Source organism: Salmo salar, chromosome ssa10, assembly GCF_905237065.1.
Source record: "Salmo salar chromosome ssa10, Ssal_v3.1, whole genome shotgun sequence".
In the NCBI taxonomy this organism is placed as follows: Eukaryota; Metazoa; Chordata; class Actinopteri; order Salmoniformes; family Salmonidae; genus Salmo; species Salmo salar.
In genome coordinates, this window is record NC_059451.1 from 122,082,222 (window position 1) to 122,102,219 (window position 19,998).

General features: G+C 45.8%; 1 protein-coding gene across 2 annotated transcripts in view; it reads left to right on the forward strand.

The window, feature by feature from the left end:
* LOC106561776 (protogenin B) overlaps window positions 1-17,275 on the forward strand; it is a 62,065-nt gene extending 44,790 nt beyond the window's left edge. Inside the window, exons 15-21 of one of the 2 annotated variants that reach the window (XR_006757115.1) lie at window positions 491-661; window positions 1,712-1,900; window positions 8,891-9,014; window positions 9,639-9,786; window positions 11,218-11,325; window positions 11,465-16,604; window positions 16,680-17,275. Coding sequence is in view for 1 of the 2 variants with exons in the window: in XM_045688632.1 (XP_045544588.1) it covers window positions 491-661; window positions 1,712-1,900; window positions 8,891-9,014; window positions 9,639-9,786; window positions 11,218-11,325; window positions 11,465-12,130 (1,406 nt within the window). In the remaining variant the exon portion in view is untranslated. Of the gene's footprint in view, window positions 1-490; window positions 662-1,711; window positions 1,901-8,890; window positions 9,015-9,638; window positions 9,787-11,217; window positions 11,326-11,464 lie in introns of both variants that reach the window. The other variant, XM_045688632.1, reaches the window with a different exon arrangement.
* Window positions 17,276-19,998: the final 2,723 nt, after the last annotated feature.

Genomic DNA, 19,998 nt, shown 5'->3' on the forward strand with positions numbered 1-19,998 from the left:
TTGACTCACTGTTTATGTATATACTGTATTCTTAACATAGCTCATTCTAATATACCTACTACTGTATATACTGTTGTTGACTCACTGTTTATGTATATACTGTATTCTTAACATAGATCTCATCTAGGTTGTTCGACTCATTCTGACATTTTTTGTTTGTTTGTTTATATTTTGATTATTTCTGTATTTTGTATTGTATTTACTAGACATAGTAACATAAGCATTACGCTGCACCTGCTGTAACACCTGCTGTAACACCTGCCGTAACACTTGCCGTAACGCTTGCCGTAACGCCTGCCGTAACGCCTGCCGTAACACCTGCCGTAACACCTGCCGTAACACATTTGTGTACGCGACAATAAACGTTATTTTATTTGAGATGGGCGAGAACACACAATAACATTCACCAATCAAAGCTGTTGGTACTCGATGACGGACCAAGATACATTTAAAGGTTAAGAGACTCAAATGACCCGTTTCTGTTCATCAGCGCCCAGCCACCCTCCTGAAGGTGTGAGGGTGAGTCTGATTGAGGACGGCACAGCCCTGGTTTCCTGGAGAGAACCAGAGGAGAACAACCTGGCAGTGACGCACTACACCATCCTGTACGCCTCACAGAGGGCCTGGCTGGCCGGATACTGGCAGACGCTGCAGAGGGAGGGTGAGTGGATCAGCCAGACACTGTGGAGGGAGGGTGAGTGGATCAGCTAGATACTGGCAGACGCTGCAGAGGGAGGGTGAGTGGATCAGCCAGACACTGTGGAGGGAGGGTGAGTGGATCAGCTAGATACTGGCAGACGCTGCAGAGGGAGGGTGAGTGGATCAGCTAGATACTGGCAGACGCTGCAGAGGGAGGGTGAGTGGATCAGCTAGATACTGGCAGACGCTGCAGAGGGAGGGTGAGTGGATCAGCTAGATACTGGCAGACGCTGCAGAGGGAGGGTGAGTGGATCAGCTAGATACTGGCAGACGCTGCAGAGGGAGGGTGAGTGGATCAGCCAGACACTGCGGAGGGAGGGTGAGTGGATCAGCCAGACACTGCGGAGGGAGGGTGAGTGGATCAGCCAGACACTGCGGAGGGAGGGTGAGTGGATCAGCCAGACACTGCAGAGGGAGGGTGAGTGGATCAGCCAGACACTGCGGAGGGAGGGTGAGTGGATCAGCCAGACACTGCAGAGGGAGGGTGAGTGGATCAGCCAGACACTGCAGAGGGAGGGTGAGTGGATCAGCCAGACACTGCAGAGGGAGGGTGAGTGGATCAGCCAGACACTGCGGAGGGAGGGTGAGTGGATCAGCCAGACACTGCAGAGGGAGGGTGAGTGGATCAGCCAGACACTGCAGAGGGAGGGTGAGTGGATCAGCCAGACACTGCAGAGGGAGGGTGAGTGGATCAGCCAGACACTGCAGAGGGAGGGTGAGTGGATCAGCCAGACACTGCAGAGGGAGGATGAGTGAGATGGTTACACAGCCAGATATTATAGAGGAATTGTAAACACAGGTGGATGTTTTGGAAGGGAAGGGGCTGGAGACAGACTTGGGCAGAAGCTTTGAGAGCAGAGTGTTGTAGCTACTGTTTGAGTCCAGATTTAAACATGTCTGAGTATCTGGCCAGTGTCCATCCAAGATTTGGGTCTGGTTTTTTTGGGGAATGGCTGTGATATGATGCATTCTACTCCAGTCCGCTCTAAAAACCTGTCTGCTGTCCCTACAGGAAGTAACACCATGGTCCTGCTGGAGCGTCTGGAGCCTGGTAACGTCTACCTGGTGAAGATCTCTGCCTCCAACCAGGTGGGAGACGGGCCCTTCTCTACTACTGTGGAGCTGGCCCTGGGGCCTGGGTCTAGACACAGAGGGAAGAGCCCCAGGCACTCAGGCAGCGCATCCTCCTCAGACACCACAGGTTAGTTATGTTGTAGTGTTGTTGGACTGGAGAGTGTTGTAGTTAGTGTTGTTGTAGTGTTGTTGGACTAGAGTATTGTAGTTAGTATTGTTGTAGTGTTGTTGGACTAGAGAGTATTGTAGTTAGTGTTGTAGTTAGTGTTGTAGTTAGTATTGTAGTTAGTATTGTGGCTAGTGGTCAGTATTGTTGTAGTGTTGTTGGACTGGAGAGTATTGTAGTTAGTATTGTAGTAGTGTTGTGGTAGTTAGTATTGTAGTTAGTATTGTGGCTGGAGTGTTGTAGGGTTAGTATTGTTGTAGTGTTGTTGGACTAGAGAGTATTGTAGTTAGTGTTGTAGTTAGTGTTGTTGTACTGTAGTTAGTATTGGGTAGTGTAGTATTGTTGTTAGTGTTGTTGGACTGGAGAGTATTGTAGTTAGTATTGTTGTAGTGTTGTTGGACTGGAGAGTATTGTAGTTAGTATTGTAGTTAGTATTGTTGTAGTGTTGTTGGACTAGAGAGTATTGAAGTTAGTATTGTTGTTAGTATTGTTGGACTAGAGAGTATTGTAGTTAGTATTGTGGCTAGTGGTCAGTATTGTCGGACTGCAGAGACATAGGACCTGTCATATCTTGGACTTTGAGCATAATGCAGTTGATGACAACATGACCCTAAACAGAATACAGTCTCTTACTTTACCTGCTTTCAGTGCTTCTAGTAGGCATTGTTTAAATCAAATAAAATGTTATTTGTCACATGATTTGATTGGTTAACGTAGACCTTATAGTGAAATGCTTACTTACAAGCCCTTAAACAACATTGCAGTTTAAAAAAAATACAAACAAAAAAAAGGTAAGAGATAAGAATAACAAATAACTAAAGAGCAGCAGTAAATAACAACAGCAGGGCTTTATACAGGGGGTACCGATACAGAGTCAATGTGGAGGCTATATACAGGGTGTTACGGTACAGAGTCAATGTGGAGGCTAAATACAGGGGGTATTACGGTACAGAGTCAATGTGGAGGCTATATACAGGGTGTTACGGTACAGAGTCAATGTGGAGGCTATATACAGGGGGTACCGGTACAGAGTCAATGTGGAGGCTATATACAGGGTGTTACGGTACAGAGTCAATGTGGAGGCTATATACAGGGGGTACCGATACAGAGTCAATGTGGAGGCTATATACAGGGGGTTACGGTACAGAGTCAATGTGGAGGCTATATACAGGGGGTACCGGTACAGAGTCAATGTGGAGGCTATATACAGGGGGTTACGGTACAGAGTCAATGTGGAGGCTATATACAGGGGGTACCGGTACAGAGTCAATGTGGAGGCTATATACAGGGGGTACCGATACAGAGTCAATGTGGAGGCTATATACAGGGGGTACCGATACAGAGTCAATGTGGAGGCTATATACAGGGGGTACCGGTACAGAGTCAATGTGGAGGCTATATACAGGGTGTTACGGTACAGAGTCAATGTGGAGGCTATATACAGGGGGTACCGGTACAGAGTCAATGTGGAGGCTATATACAGGGTGTTACGGTACAGAGTCAATGTGGAGGCTATATACAGGGGGTACCGATACAGAGTCAATGTGGAGGCTATATACAGGGTGTTACGGTACAGAGTCAATGTGGAGGCTATATACAGGGTGTTACGGTACAGAGTCAATGTGGAGGCTATATACAGGGGGTACCGATACAGAGTCAATGTGGAGGCTATATACAGGGGGTACCGGTACAGAGTCAATGTGGAGGCTATATACAGGGGGTACCGGTACAGAGTCAATGTGGAGACTATATACAGGGGGGTACCGGTACAGAGTCAATGTGGAGGCTATATACAGGGTGTTACGGTACAGAGTCAATGTGGAGGCTATATACAGGGGGCACCGGTACAGAGTCAATGTGGAGGCTATATACAGGGGGTACCGGTACAGAGTCAATGTGGAGGCTATATACAGGGGGTACCGGTACAGAGTCAATGTGGAGGCTATATACAGGGGGTACAGGTACAGAGTCAATGTGGAGGCTATATACAGGGGGTACTGGTACAGAGTCAATGTGGAGGCTATATACAGGGGGGTACCGGTACAGAGTCAATGTGGAGGCTATATACAGGGGTTACGGTACAGAGTCAATGTGGAGGCTATATACAGGGGGTACCGGTACAGAGTCAATGTGGAGGCTATATACAGGGGGTACCGGTACAGAGTCAATGTGGAGGCTATATACAGGGGGTACCGGTACAGAGTCAATGTGGAGGCTATATACAGGGGGTACCGGTACAGAGTCAATGTGGAGGCTATATACAGGGGGTACCGGTACAGAGTCAATGTGGAGGCTATATACAGGGTGTTACGGTACAGAGTCAATGTGGAGGCTATATACAGGGGGTACCGGTACAGAGTCAATGTGGAGGCTATATACAGGGGGGTACCGGTACAGAGTCAATGTGGAGGCTATATACAGGGGGTACCGGTACAGAGTCAATGTGGAGGCTATATACAGGGTGTTACGGTACAGAGTCAATGTGGAGGCTATATACAGGGGGTACCGGTACAGAGTCAATGTGGAGACTATATACAGGGGGGTACCGGTACAGAGTCAATGTGGAGGCTATATACAGGGTGTTACGGTACAGAGTCAATGTGGAGGCTATATACAGGGGGCACCGGTACAGAGTCAATGTGGAGGCTATATACAGGGGGTACCGGTACAGAGTCAATGTGGAGGCTATATACAGGGGGTACCGGTACAGAGTCAATGTGGAGGCTATATACAGGGGGGTACAGGTACAGAGTCAATGTGGAGGCTATATACAGGGGGTACCGGTACAGAGTCAATGTGGAGGCTATATACAGGGGGTACCGGTACAGAGTCAATGTGGAGGCTATATACAGGGGTTACGGTACAGAGTCAATGTGGAGGCTATATACAGGGGGTACCGGTACAGAGTCAATGTGGAGGCTATATACAGGGGGTACCGGTACAGAGTCAATGTGGAGGCTATATACAGGGGGGTACCGGTACAGAGTCAATGTGGAGGCTATATACAGGGGGTACCGGTACAGAGTCAATGTGGAGGCTATATACAGGGGGTACCGGTACAGAGTCAATGTGGAGGCTATATACAGGGTGTTACGGTACAGAGTCAATGTGGAGGCTATATACAGGGGGTACCGGTACAGAGTCAATGTGGAGGCTATATACAGGGGGTACCGGTACAGAGTCAATGTGGAGGCTATATACAGGGGGGTACCGGTACAGAGTCAATGTGGAGGCTATATACAGGGGGTACCGGTACAGAGTCAATGTGGAGGCTATATACAGGGTGTTACGGTACAGAGTCAATGTGGAGGCTATATACAGGGTGTTACGGTACAGAGTCAATGTGGAGGCTATATACAGGGGGTACCGGTACAGAGTCAATGTGGAGGCTATATACAGGGGGTACCGGTACAGAGTCAATGTGGAGGCTATATACAGGGGGTACCGGTACAGAGTCAATGTGGAGGCTATATACAGGGGGTACCGGTACAGAGTCAATGTGGAGGCTATATACAGGGTGTTACGGTACAGAGTCAATGTGGAGGCTATATACAGGGGGTACCGGTACAGAGTCAATGTGGAGGCTATATACAGGGGGTACCGGTACAGAGTCAATGTGGAGGCTATATACAGGGTGTTACGGTACAGAGTCAATGTGGAGGCTATATACAGGGGTACCGGTACAGAGTCAATGTGGAGGCTATATACAGGGGGTACCGATACAGAGTCAATGTGGAGGCTATATACAGGGGTACCGGTACAGAGTCAATGTGGAGGCTATATACAGGGGGTACCGATACAGAGTCAATGTGGAGGCTATATACAGGGGGTACCGGTACAGAGTCAATGTGGAGGCTATATACAGGGTGTTACGGTACAGAGTCAATGTGGAGGCTATATACAGGGGGTACCGGTACAGAGTCAATGTGGAGGCTATATACAGGGGGTACCGGTACAGAGTCAATGTGGAGACTATATACAGGGGGTACCGGTACAGAGTCAATGTGGAGGCTATATACAGGCGGTACCGGTACAGAGTCAATGTGGAGGCTATATACAGGGTGTTACGGTACAGAGTCAATGTGGAGGCTATATACAGGGGGTACCGGTACAGAGTCAATGTGGAGGCTATATACAGGGGGTACCGATACAGAGTCAATGTGGAGGCTATATACAGGGGTACCGGTACAGAGTCAATGTGGAGGCTATATACAGGGGGTACCGATACAGAGTCAATGTGGAGGCTATATACAGGGGGTACCGGTACAGAGTCAATGTGGAGGCTATATACAGGGTGTTACGGTACAGAGTCAATGTGGAGGCTATATACAGGGGGTACCGGTACAGAGTCAATGTGGAGGCTATATACAGGGGGTACCGGTACAGAGTCAATGTGGAGGCTATATACAGGGGGTACCGATACAGAGTCAATGTGGAGGCTATATACAGGGGTACCGGTACAGAGTCAATGTGGAGGCTATATACAGGGGGTACCGATACAGAGTCAATGTGGAGGCTATATACAGGGGGTACCGGTACAGAGTCAATGTGGAGGCTATATACAGGGTGTTACGGTACAGAGTCAATGTGGAGGCTATATACAGGGGGTACCGGTACAGAGTCAATGTGGAGGCTATATACAGGGGGTACCGGTACAGAGTCAATGTGGAGACTATATACAGGGGTACCGGTACAGAGTCAATGTGGAGGCTATATACAGGCGGTACCGGTACAGAGTCAATGTGGAGGCTATATACAGGGTGTTACGGTACAGAGTCAATGTGGAGGCTATATACAGGGGGTACCGGTACAGAGTCAATGTGGAGGCTATATACAGGGGGTACCGATACAGAGTCAATGTGGAGGCTATATACAGGGGTACCGGTACAGAGTCAATGTGGAGGCTATATACAGGGGGTACCGATACAGAGTCAATGTGGAGGCTATATACAGGGGGTACCGGTACAGAGTCAATGTGGAGGCTATATACAGGGTGTTACGGTACAGAGTCAATGTGGAGGCTATATACAGGGGGTACCGGTACAGAGTCAATGTGGAGGCTATATACAGGGGGTACCGGTACAGAGTCAATGTGGAGGCTATATACAGGGGGTACTGGTACAGAGTCAATGTGGAGGCTATATACAGGGGGTACCGGTACAGAGTCAATGTGGAGGCTATATACAGGGGGTACCGGTACAGAGTCAATGTGGAGGCTATATACAGGGGGTACCGGTACAGAGTCAATGTGGAGGCTATATACAGGGGGTACTGGTACAGAGTCAATGTGGAGGCTATATACAGGGGGTACCGGTACAGAGTCAATGTGGAGGCTATATACAGGGGGTACCGGTACAGAGTCAATGTGGAGGCTATATACAGGGGGTACCGGTACAGAGTCAATGTGGAGACTATATACAGGGGGTACCGGTACAGAGTCAATGTGGAGGCTATATACAGGGGGTACCGGTACAGAGTCAATGTGGAGGCTATATACAGGGGGTACCGGTACAGAGTCAATGTGGAGGCTATATACAGGGGGTACCGGTACAGAGTCAATGTGGAGGCTATATACGGGGTACCGGTACAGAGTCAATGTGGAGGCTATATACAGGGGGTACCGGTACAGAGTCAATGTGGAGGCTATATACAGGGGGTACCGGTACAGAGTCAATGTGGAGGCTATATACAGGGGTACCGGTACAGAGTCAATGTGGAGGCTATATACAGGGGGGTACCGGTACAGAGTCAATGTGGAGGCTATATACAGGGGGTACCGGTACAGAGTCAATGTGGAGGCTATATACAGGGGGTACCGGTACAGAGTCAATGTGGAGGCTATATACAGGGGGTACCGGTACAGAGTCAATGTGGAGGCTATATACAGGGGGTACCGGTACAGAGTCAATGTGGAGACTATATACAGGGGGTACCGGTACAGAGTCAATGTGGAGACTATATACAGGGGGTACCGGTACAGAGTCAATGTGGAGGCTATATACAGGGGGTACCGGTACAGAGTCAATGTGGAGGCTATCTACAGGGGGTACCGGTACAGAGTCAATGTGGAGGCTATATACAGGGGTACCGGTACAGAGTCAATGTGGAGGCTATATACAGGGGGTACCGGTACAGGGTCAATGTGGAGGCTATATACAGGGGGTACCGGTACAGGGTCAATGTGGAGGCTATATACAGGGGGGTACCGGTACAGAGTCAATGTGGAGGCTATATACAGGGGGTACCGGTACAGAGTCAATGTGGAGGCTATATACAGGGGGTACCGGTACAGAGTCAATGTGGAGGCTATATACAGGGGGTACCGGTACAGAGTCAATGTGGAGGCTATATACAGGGGGTACCGGTACAGAGTCAATGTGGAGGCTATATACAGGGGGTACCGGTACAGAGTCAATGTGGAGGCTATATACAGGGGGTACCTGTACAGAGTCAATGTGGAGGCTATATACAGGGGGTACCGGTACAGAGTCAATGTGGAGGCTATATACAGGGGGTACCGGTACAGAGTCAATGTGGAGGCTATATACAGGGGGTACCGGTACAGAGTCAATGTGGAGGCTATATACAGGGGGTACCGGTACAGAGTCAATGTGGAGGCTATATACAGGGGGTACCGGTACAGGGTCAATGTGGAGGCTATATACAGGGGGTACCGGTACAGAGTCAATGTGGAGGCTATATACAGGGGGTACCGGTACAGGGTCAATGTGGAGGCTATATACAGGGGGTACCGGTACAGAGTCAATGTGGAGGCTATATACAGGGGGTACCAGTACAGAGTCAATGTGGAGGCTATATACAGGGGGTACTGGTACAGAGTCAATGTGCGGGAGCACCGATGTCGAGGTAATTGAGGTAATATGTACATGTAGGTAGAGTTGTTAAATTGATGTGATTACTCAGTGTGACATGATTTCCCATATCTTCCAGTGTTCTCTGACGGCCTGTACCACACAGAGCAGAATTCCATGACAGGGATCATCGTGGGGGTCTGCATCGCTCTGTCCTGTATAGTGATGTGTACCATCATCCTCATCAGCAAAGGCAGATCCAGGTATTTACACAATATTCATCTTAGTAACAGTCTTCTCCTTCTTCTCCTTCTTCTGTTTCTTCTTCTCCTTCTTCTGTTTCTTCTCCTTCCTGTTTCTTCTCCTTCCTGTTTCTTCTCCTTCCTGTTTCTTCTCCTTCCTGTTTCTTCTCCTTCCTGTTTCTTCTTCTTCTTCTGTTTCTTCTTCTGTTACTTCTTCTTCTGTTACTTCTCATTCTTCTGATACTTCTTCTTCTCCTGTTTCTTCTTCTGTTACTTCTTCTGTTACCTCTTCTCATTCTTCTGTTACCTCTTCTCCTTCTTCTTCTTCTTCTGTTTCTTCTGTTTCTTCTTCTCCTTGTTTATTCTTCTTCTTCTCCTTCTTGTTTCTTCTTCTTCTTCTGTTTCTTCTTCTTCTTCTTCTCCTTGTTTATTCTTCTTCTCCTTCTTCTGTTTCTTCTTCTCCTTGTTTCTTCTTCTTCTTCTCCTTCTTGTTTCTTCTTCTCCTTCTTCTTCTGTTTCTTCTTCTTCTTCTTCTCAGACTATAGTCAATTTACTCATTCTAATGCATCAGCCATTTTTGAAAGAACTCTCTTCAAATAGATTCTTTCCTTATTGTCCCATAACTTCTACTCTTTACTCCAATAGGAAATCTTCCATCTGTAAGATAATTGATGTAGTGAATGGTGAGGGAACCCATGGTCCACATGCTAGTTTGGCCCTGGCCAATGAACACCAGGCTGAGAACATAGAGGCCCTGATGCCCATGATGGCACCACACTTCATTGATGCCAAGGTGAGACATGACTCCACAGACACAGACCATGAGTGTGTATGTATGAGACTGTATTTATGTCATATACAGTGCCTTCGGGAAAGTATTCAGACCCCTTGACTTTTTCCACATTTTGTTAGGTTACAGCCTTATTCTAAAATGTGTTAAATTGTTTTTTCCCCCCTCATCAACCTACACACAATACCCCATAATAACAAATAAAAAAAAGGTTTTTAAAATTTTTTGCAAACGTATTAAATCGGGTCCGGACTCTGGCTGGGTCACTCAAGGACATTCATAGACTTGTCCCGAAGCCACTCCTGTGTTGTCTTGGCTGTGTGCTTAAGGTTGTTGTCCTGTTGGAAGGTGAACCTTTGCCCCAGTCTGAGGTCTTTAGCGCTCTGGAGCAGGTTTTCATCAAGGATCTCTCTGTACTTTGTTCCGTTAATCTTTCTCTCGATCCGGACTAGTCTCCCAGTCCCTGCCGCTGAAAAACATCCCCACAGCATGAAGCTGCCACCACCATTCTTCACCGTAGGGATGGTGCCAGGTTTCCTCCAGACGTGACGCTTGGCATTCAGGGCAAAGAATTCAATTTTGGTTTTAATTTTGTTTCTCATGGTCTGAGAGTCTTTAGGTGCCTTTTGGCAAACTCCAAGCGGGTTGTCATGTGCCTTTTACTGAGGAGTGGCTTCCATCTGGCCACTCTACCATAAAGACCTGATTGGTGGGGTGCTGCAGAGATGATTGTCCTTCTGGAAGTTTCTCCCATCTCCACAGAGGAACTCTATAGCTCTGTCAGAGTGACCATTGGGTTCTTGGTCACCTCCCTGACCAAGGTCCTTCTCCCCCGATTGCTCAGTTTGGCTGGGCGGCCAGCTCTAGCAAGAGTCTTGGTGATTCTAAACTTCTTCCATTTAAGAATGATGGAGGCCACTGTGTTCTTGGGGACCTTCAATGCTGCAGAATATTTTTGGTAGCCTTCCCCAGATCTGTGCATCGACACAATCCTGTCTTGGAGCTCTATGGACAATTCCTTCAACCTCATGGCTTGGTTTTTGCTCTGACATGCACTGTCAACTGTGTGACCTTTATATAGACAGGTGTGTACCTTTCCAAATCATGTCCAATCAATTGAATTTACCACAGGTGAACTCCAATCAAGTTGTAGAAACATCTCTAGGATGATCAAAGGAAACAGGATGCACCTGAGCTCAACTTCATGTCTCACAGCAAAGGGTCTGAATACTTATGTAAATTAGGTATTTCTGTTTTTTATAAATCTTTTTATTTTTTTTTGTAGGTTGCTGAGGATTTTTATTTATTTAATTCAGTTTAGAATTAAGGCTGTAACGAAACAAAATGTGTAAAAAAGTCAAAGGGGTCTGAATACTTTCTGAATGTACTCTACGCCTTTATCTTGTTTCTAATCTGGTTATCTCTCCGTTTCAGGGTGGAACAAACCTGGTGATTACAGGAACTGGTCCAGTCTACGGTATCAACCGTAGTAAGACATGGCAGCTTTTTAAGACGGAGAGACACAATAGAAATACAAACCAGGTAGGTCTTCAGACACGAACCAATCCTGTTGCTGCTATTAAAATACCAGTCTTCAACATAGAATTTACAGTATTGAGTATTGGTAATTTGTTATACAATGACAAAACTAACAAATATCGCTCCTCTCCCTTATCTCTAGGCTGAGAACAGAGCATGTCTGTACAAGGCAGGGAAGACCGTTCTGTGTTATGAGGAGAGGGAGGGCGCGTCGCCCCTCCAACCCTCCAGCCTGCAGATCCTGTTCGGTCCACTAGGGGACTTAGAGAGCTCCGGGGGCTTCAGTGAGGGAAGCAGCTCTGGAACTACTGAGACCAGCGAGGGGAGTCAGGAGACAGGAGACTCTGGTCACTACTCCGACGAAGAGATAAGCAATGAGATGAGCAACCGGTCCACCTCCACCTCAGGCTGTAACTCCCGGCCTCCGTCCTTCGGGTCGGAGTTGGATGACAGCCCAACTCCAGATGAAGAAGAAGAAAAGCCTGGTTTTAAAGTGGATTCTGAGGTGACGCCACCAAGACATCCCTACCGTCACCACCATGGTCTCCACCAGCCTGGTCATGACACCGTCCAGCATCCCTCACGTCCCTGTTCGCTCTCAGCTGAGGAAGCTGCTTATCCTGCCCAGGACACCGTCCAGCATCCCTCACGTCCCTGTTCCCTCAAGGCTGAGGAAGCTGCTTATCCTGGCCAGGACACCGCCCAGCATCCCTCACGTCCCTGTTCCCTCAAGGCTGAGGAAGCTGCTTATCCTGGCCAGGACACCGCCCAGCATCCCTCACGTCCCTGTTCCCTCAAGGCTGAGTAAGCTGCTTATCCTGGCCAGGCCACCGTCCAGCATCCCTCACGTCCCTGTTCGGCTCTCAGCTGAGGAAACTGCTTATCCTGGCCAGGACACGGTCCAGTCAGCAGGCTCGTCCTCGTGATAGGTTACCCAACCTGAATGTGGCTTATTTTCAGTTGAAGCAGCCCGCTTTTCTCGCTTCTTTGCCTCTTGAAATAGTTCCTTGGGCAAAGAACATACAGTTACGTAGAGGGATCAGGAAGTTGAAGATTTAAGGAGGAAATGGGTGTTCGCTTCAGGTCTACCTCAAGATATTTGTAATGAATGTTGTTGTTTTCCTGTTTTCATTTCTATCTTATTTTCATGTCTGTCTGGTATTTGTCTTTGTGTCAGGTCTTTAGGGATGATTTCTTAGACACCAACCTAATTCGGGATCGGTGACAACCGGATGCATCCGGTTTTCAGGGGAATCGGAAAGAGAGCCTTCCCGCTGTTGGACGTTAACAAGGCGACACTCCATCTTAACTCCTCCTCTACATTTACAGGATTGGTTGAACAGTGTAGAAGAGAACCTCCCCCACCCTGTTAGCACAACAAGCAAAGAAACATCACACAGATGACGCTTTGTCTTGAATTGGTGAAAGGGATGTTATGGGATCCTGAAAAGCATATTCAGTGAAGATTGGACATTGGAAGGGCTTCTCTTTTTGTTGTTGTACCAAACTAAGCTTTAATCTTTTGTCTGGGAAACCAGTCCTTAATGTCTATCCTAAACCAAAGCTCACCCAACAATGAATGTTCAAAAGAATGTAAAAATATATTGCTTTATGATACGTTTACTTCTATAATTAAGTAGATTGTTTTCTTCCATTGAAGCAGAGGGTTTAGTTGGTGACCCCCCTCATTGCTGATTGTCTACCTCAGTTACTCTGACTCTGTATTATAGTACTACCTCATTTTAACAATATATTGTGCAGTACCGTATTATACTACTACCTCATTTTAAGAGTATTATTGTGCAGTATTATTTTCCCTAACTCAGGGAATGAGGTTGAAAACATTTCAAAGCCATGTTGTCTTACCTGCAGGAGTTATATAGGCTGAATTGTTTTTTTTTTTTTTAAGATTTGTGAAAATTCCTTTTGGAATTATTTGTTGTTTTTTATAAGGTTGGAAAAGCTTTTACGTTTTTTTTTTAATGATGAGTCTCTTCAGTATAGTTCTAACATTGAAGTGCATTAGATACTGTATCTCTAGTCTCTATTTGAGTAAGATCAAGTAACTGAAATTAAACGTTGAACTGGCATTTCCAGTGCAGCGGACCTTAAAAGCTTTAAAATGGCCTTATTACGTGGAAAAGGGCTTTGCCGATGATTCTAGATACAGAGAACCAAAGAAAGAGTAGCAACACGCGACATAACAGCCGTACAGTATTGTAAGTGTACTCTCAATCATTTTGCTGCCGTGTCAAGTATGTATATTTCTCGTTGAATTATCGAGTTCAATACAATTCTTATTGTACATTTTCAAGACGCGTTTTATATCTGGTTGAAAGCTTTAGTGCTCTGTCTTTCAGACGAGTGTTCTCCATTTGCCTTCTATGTACAGTAGATCATTGATGCTATACGCAGCGTTGACACTGTGCTGTTAGATGCCAAAGAGTTGTCTACTTCCTCAGATGGGGGGATTCAGATAGATGGGAGGACTGATGGGTCCTCCAGATGGATCAGATGGGAGGACTGATGGGTCCTCCAGATGGATCAGATGGGAGGACTGATGGGTCCTCCAGATAGATCAGATGGGAGGACTGATGGGTCCTCCAGATAGATCAGATGGGAGGACTGATGGGTCCTCCAGATGGATCAGATGGGAGGACTGATGGGTCCTCCAGATAGATCAGATGGGAGGACTCATGGGTCCTCCAGATAGATCAGATGGGAGGACTGATGGGTCCTCCAGATGGATCAGATGGGAGGACTGATGGGTCCTCCAGATAGATCAGATGGGAGGACTGATGGGTCCTCCAGATAGATCAGATGGGAGGACTGATGGGTCCTCCAGATGGATCAGATGGGAGGACTGATGGGTCCTCCAGATAGATCAGATGGGAGGACTCATGGGTCCTCCAGATAGATCAGATGGGAGGACTGATGGGTCCTCCAGATGGATCAGATGGGAGGACTGATGGGTCCTCCAGATGGATCAGATGGGAGGACTGATGGGTCCTCCAGATGGATCAGATGGGAGGACTCATGGGTCCTCCAGATGGATCAGATGGGAGGACTCATGGGTCCTCCAGATGGATCAGATGGGAGGACTGATGGGTCCTCCAGATAGATCAGATGGGAGGACTCATGGGTCCTCCAGATGGATCAGATGGGAGGACTCATGGGTCCTCCAGATGGATCAGATGGGAGGACCTATGGGTCCTCCAGATAGATCAGATGGGAGGACTGATGGGTCCTCCAGATGGGAGGACTGATGGGTCCTCCAGATAGATCAGATGGGAGGACTCATGGGTCCTCCAGATGGATCAGATGGGAGGACTGATGGGTCCTCCAGATAGATCAGATGGGAGGACTGATGGGTCCTCCAGATGGGAGGACTGATGGGTCCTCCAGATGGGAGGACTGATGGGTCCTCCAGATGGGAGGACTGATGGGTCCTCCAGATGGGAGGACTGATGGGTCCTCCAGATGGATCAGATGGGAGGACTCATGGGTCCTCCAGATGGATCAGATGGGAGGACTGATGGGTCCTCCAGATGGATCAGATGGGAGGACTGATGGGTCCTCCAGATAGATCAGATGGGAGGACTGATGGGTCCTCCAGATGGATCAGATGGGAGGACTCATGGGTCCTTCAGATGGGAGGACTGATGGGTCCTCCAGATAGATCAGATGGGAGGACTGATGGGTCCTCCAGATGGATCAGATGGGAGGACTCATGGGTCCTCCAGATGGATCAGATGGGAGGACTGATGGGTCCTCCAGATGGATCAGATGGGAGGACTGATGGGTCCTCCAGATAGATCAGATGGGAGGACTGATGGGTCCTCCAGATGGATCAGATGGGAGGACTCATGGGTCCTTCAGATGGGAGGACTGATGGGTCCTCCAGATAGATCAGATGGGAGGACTGATGGGTCCTCCAGATAGATCAGATGGGATGATATCACAGGAGATTCCAGGGTTGGGGCTAGTTCCATTTCAATTCAGTCAGTTCTGGGAGTAAACTGAAATTCCAATGCTTTTCAACAGGGAAATTTGGGATTTTTACATTTCAGTTAACTTACAGAATTGGAACGGAATTAAGCCCAACACTGCCTCACACCAAAACAAAGAATCCAGTCAGTGTATTGACAGTGATAGTAGATGGATGGTGAAGCATTTTGCTTTTTTGGAATTTGCATTCATCAAGCTGATATCACCTGTGGTCACAATTCACATGAATACACATTTTTTTTTTATGAATGTTGTATGATGGAGAAATGTATATTTCTATCCACTATATTTCTAGCCTGGTACCAGATTTGTTTGTGCTGTGTAGCATGCCACCCATGACAATGACCATAGGAGTTGGCTACTGCACAGTACAAACAGATCTGGGAGCTGTCTACAGACCCCAGTTTGACAATACCACAAGATTCTGACTATCAAATCAATAACCCCTATGTATGAAGAGCGACATAATCAAGTTTTATATCTTTGAAAAGCAAATAATCTTGACCAAAGAAGATGATGTTTAAATAATTAGTTACTTGGTTTAACTTTTTTTTTTTTTTTTACATAACAGTATAATGTGTTATAAGTTTCTAGGATTTCGATTCATTAGAAAAGGCATTTTTATAGTTGAATCATTGTGATGCCAAGTTCCATTTTGTTTTGAGTGGCTTGAGAGGTCAAAGAGTGTTCAGAAATCTTTCAGATTTCACCTGAAAGACGTTAAAAGTTTACTTTGGGACTATTTAAACATGTTGTATATTTTAGGATAGTTTTATTTCGTGTTAAAGCATATTTTTCTTAGGTCGTGTCTACACTTGACACTTGCATGTGACTTCTGCTATCAGAATACGAATGTCGCATTGAAAAAAAAAACGGGTCTAAACGCACCAAAGTCGCTTTGTGGTCTGATTGTGTTCAGATCTGGTTACCACATCAGGAGTTGGTCAGGGATGCGTTGTGTGCGGATTTCTCCTCAGTCTGGACACAATCCTGCTACGGAAAGTGCATACAGTGGGCGACGTCCTCAGCACTCCTCCCATAAGTCTCCAGAAAGCTTGTTTTGAAATCGACAGGCGCCTTTTTTCATTATAATGTTGGAGGACATACATTGTTAGTGTGTGAGGAACGTGTTTGCTGGCCTCAGAAATACTAGCCAACAAGCTAATATTTAGAAAAGCTTTTTTTGTGTGGGGGGGGCTAGAGTTACGCAAACCCTTTTGCAATCCCTTTAGTGTTGCTTGCTACAGAGGTTAGCTTGCTGGCTAGCTACAGAGGTTAGCTTGCTAGCTATCTACAGAGGTTAGCTTGCTGGCTATCTACAGAGGTTAGCTTGCTGGCTATCTACAGAGGTTAGCTTGCTGGCTAGCTACAGAGGTTAGCTTGCCGGCTAGCTACAGAGGTTAGCTTGCCGGCTAGCTACAGAGGTTAGCTTGCCGGCTAGCTACAGAGGTTAGCTTGCCGGCTAGCTACAGAGCTTAGCTTGCCGGCTAGCTACTGCCATCAGTTGTTGTTGTGGTGTTATCATATTCTGCCTATTCCACCGTTTGTAAAATGCATACTGGCATTTGAATATAGCGCAGGAAAAAGGGGAATCCGGACACATTTAAATGTAGGTTTAGACACGGATTTCCATGATCAGAATGCCAAAGTGTAGACACGGCCTTAGGTGGATATAAGAAAAGACTGTGTTCTCAGAGCCTGCGGCACTGACAGGTTTTGTCGGCTAGGGGAGTTTGCTGCCTTTTCCCGGATACCAATTTGAATGTGTCCTTTTAATTCTACTATTTAAACGTATGTTTTTGTTGTAATTTCCTGCTTTTTGTAATGCATATTTACCATATCATGTATTTCTTTCTGCCAAGTATTAAAGCAAACAGTGTTTCTGTTACAAAACCACAATATTTGATCCTCTCATCATTTGAATAAAAAAAAATCCTGAAAAGTATTCCAGTGATATTTTTTTTTACATTTTTTTTTAAAACATGCTCAGTTGATATCGATGAGATGAGGACATAGGTTTAACTCAATGTCAACAAAATACACTATACAGTGTCAACAGATACAGAATTGGTTCGTATATGTGGATCTAAGTCTCCCCAGCAAACCAAAAAAAATGGTTCTGTGTGAAAATTGCATTCTGGGAACTTTTTGCAGCAAATGATCTCATTACTCAAAAACTGTCTAGTCGTGCCGATGATTATAGAATGTTTGTTTATTAAAACATTTGCCTGATATTGCAAGGACATTCCTAGAAAAGATTTAATCTGTTCTTTTGAAGGTTACCAGTGTCGTGTCTTTGGCTATGCCGGATTAAGTGATATGACATGCTAACTTATAAAATGATTTCTCTGTAATTAATATTACCTGATTAAGCTAATCATGTAATTAACTAGAAAGTCGGGGCACCACGGAAGAACGTTTATAGAGCTGTTATCTTCCGAATAAACTCTTAAAATACTTTGTAATATTTTACATCGATAGCAGTCAATATTAACCCTTGTCTTATTTTCAGTCTCATAATGAAAGTTGTAAATTCTTGGCTATCTTCACGAACCCTGGCTAACAAGTTGAATCAGCAATACAAAATTGGGTTTAATTATTTATTAACTAAATACCTAACTAATCACACAGAATTACAAATACACAGAATACAATGATGTCATACAGAAAACGTCCCGGTGGACGGAACAGATATGACGGCTGGTTACACAAAGGAAAGGGGGTTGGGCTTGAATGAAAGAGCGGGAAGATTTAGGAACACAGAAACAGCAGCTATGCTATCGTAAAAACATTATCTTATGCATTCTAAATTACCGCCCATTTGGAAAAGGAAAATGCAATAAATATTTACTCTGAGCTGCGCTTCGGTAGATTGGTCGTAGACGCTGGCCGGGTTGGCCAACAGATCTTCCTGGCCGGAAGAATGTCAATGGTGGTCAATTGGATACGTGGTGGTATCTTCGTCTGGTTGTTAGACTGGATCCGTCGTCCGTCCTTTCCTAGCCCACGTTACAGCGGCCGCTGCTAACTCAACGGCTAGGAAGTAGCACTTCTGTAGTGAATAAGCTCAAAGTTCATACCAGTTCATACCAGAGCTCACGCCGAGGTTGGCTTAGTTCTGTCCTTGACATGTGTGTCCTTCTAACGTAGAGGCTGCAGACCTCCCGTACTGGAACCACTGGTTATCTTTTCGTCAAAGGATTATATAGTGGAGAGGGGGAGGGAGGTGTCTCTTCACAGGGTTGGGCCACTGATCGAGCAGGGCACTTTCCTTATGAAAACCCAATTCTCTCGTTTGGAAGCTAAAATTACATTTCATCTCCTAACAAACATTTTCAATATCAAACATTTCAATTGCATAACAATTCCATGTGACTCTGATAACTAGAGGGCATATACTTTCTCAGGTACAGTTTGTCGTCCTGTCATCAATCATAATGTCTCAGATGACAACTGAAATGAAATCCATACTCATTACGTTATCAAGCATATTTCCAACTGGTTTTATTAACAAAATATGTGGTACCTTTCCCCATTTGTTTGATGTTCCCAGACTCTCTATATTTAACACAGGCTATTCAAGTCCTTCAGTAGATTCAGAGAGGTGAAGGGAGAAAGGTATTTATGGGGGGGGGGGGTCATAAACCTTACCCACAGGCCAACGTCATGACACCAGCATGTGTCATTAGGTTATTGGGAACATTGTGGGGACATCACAAAAGATAAGTTCTCAAAACACACAAAAAAACTGTCCAGTTGTGCTGACGTTCAGATCATGTTTGTATCAGGGTGCAAAAGAATTGCAAGAATGTTAACAGAACAGCCTTTTGAGTTTTTTTTTTTTTAAAGGTTCCCAGAACATTTAATTAGGTTGTGGGAACAGTGTGGGTACATTTACAGGCGATGGGTTGCCAAAACACAATGCTCAGTTGTGATGACATTCATACAATGTTTACTTTAGGTTGCATACGACATTCCCATAATGTTGTATGATGTTCCACAATTTCCAAATAAGTCTGTTTTCTATGATGTTCGTAGCCTATTTGTTTTAGGTTTAACATAATATTCATACACAATATAAACACAACATGCAACAATTTAAAAGATTTTTACTGAGTTACAGTTTATATAAGGAAATCAGTCAATTGAAATATATTCATTAGGCCCTAATCTATGGATTTCACATGACTGGGAATACAGATATACATCTGTTGGTCACAGATACCTTAAACAAAAGTAGGGGTGATGATCAGAAAACCAGTCAGTATCTGGTGTGACCACCATTTGCCTCATGCAGCGCTACACATCTCCTTCACATAGAGTTGATCAGGCTGTTGATTGTGGCCTGTGGAATGTTTTCCCACTCCTCTTCAATGGCTGGATATTGGCTGGACCTGGAACACGCTGTCGTACAAGTCGATCCAGAGCATCCCAAACATGCTCAATGAGTGACATGTCTGAGTATGCAGGCCATGGAAGAACTGGGACATTTTCACCTTCCAGGAATTGTGTACAGATCCTTGTGACATGGGGCCGTGCATTAACATGCTGAAACATTTACATTTACATTTACATTTAAGTCATTTAGCAGACGCTCTTATCCAGAGCGACTTACAAATTGGTGCATTCACCTTATAATATCCAGTGGAACAACCACTTTACAATAGT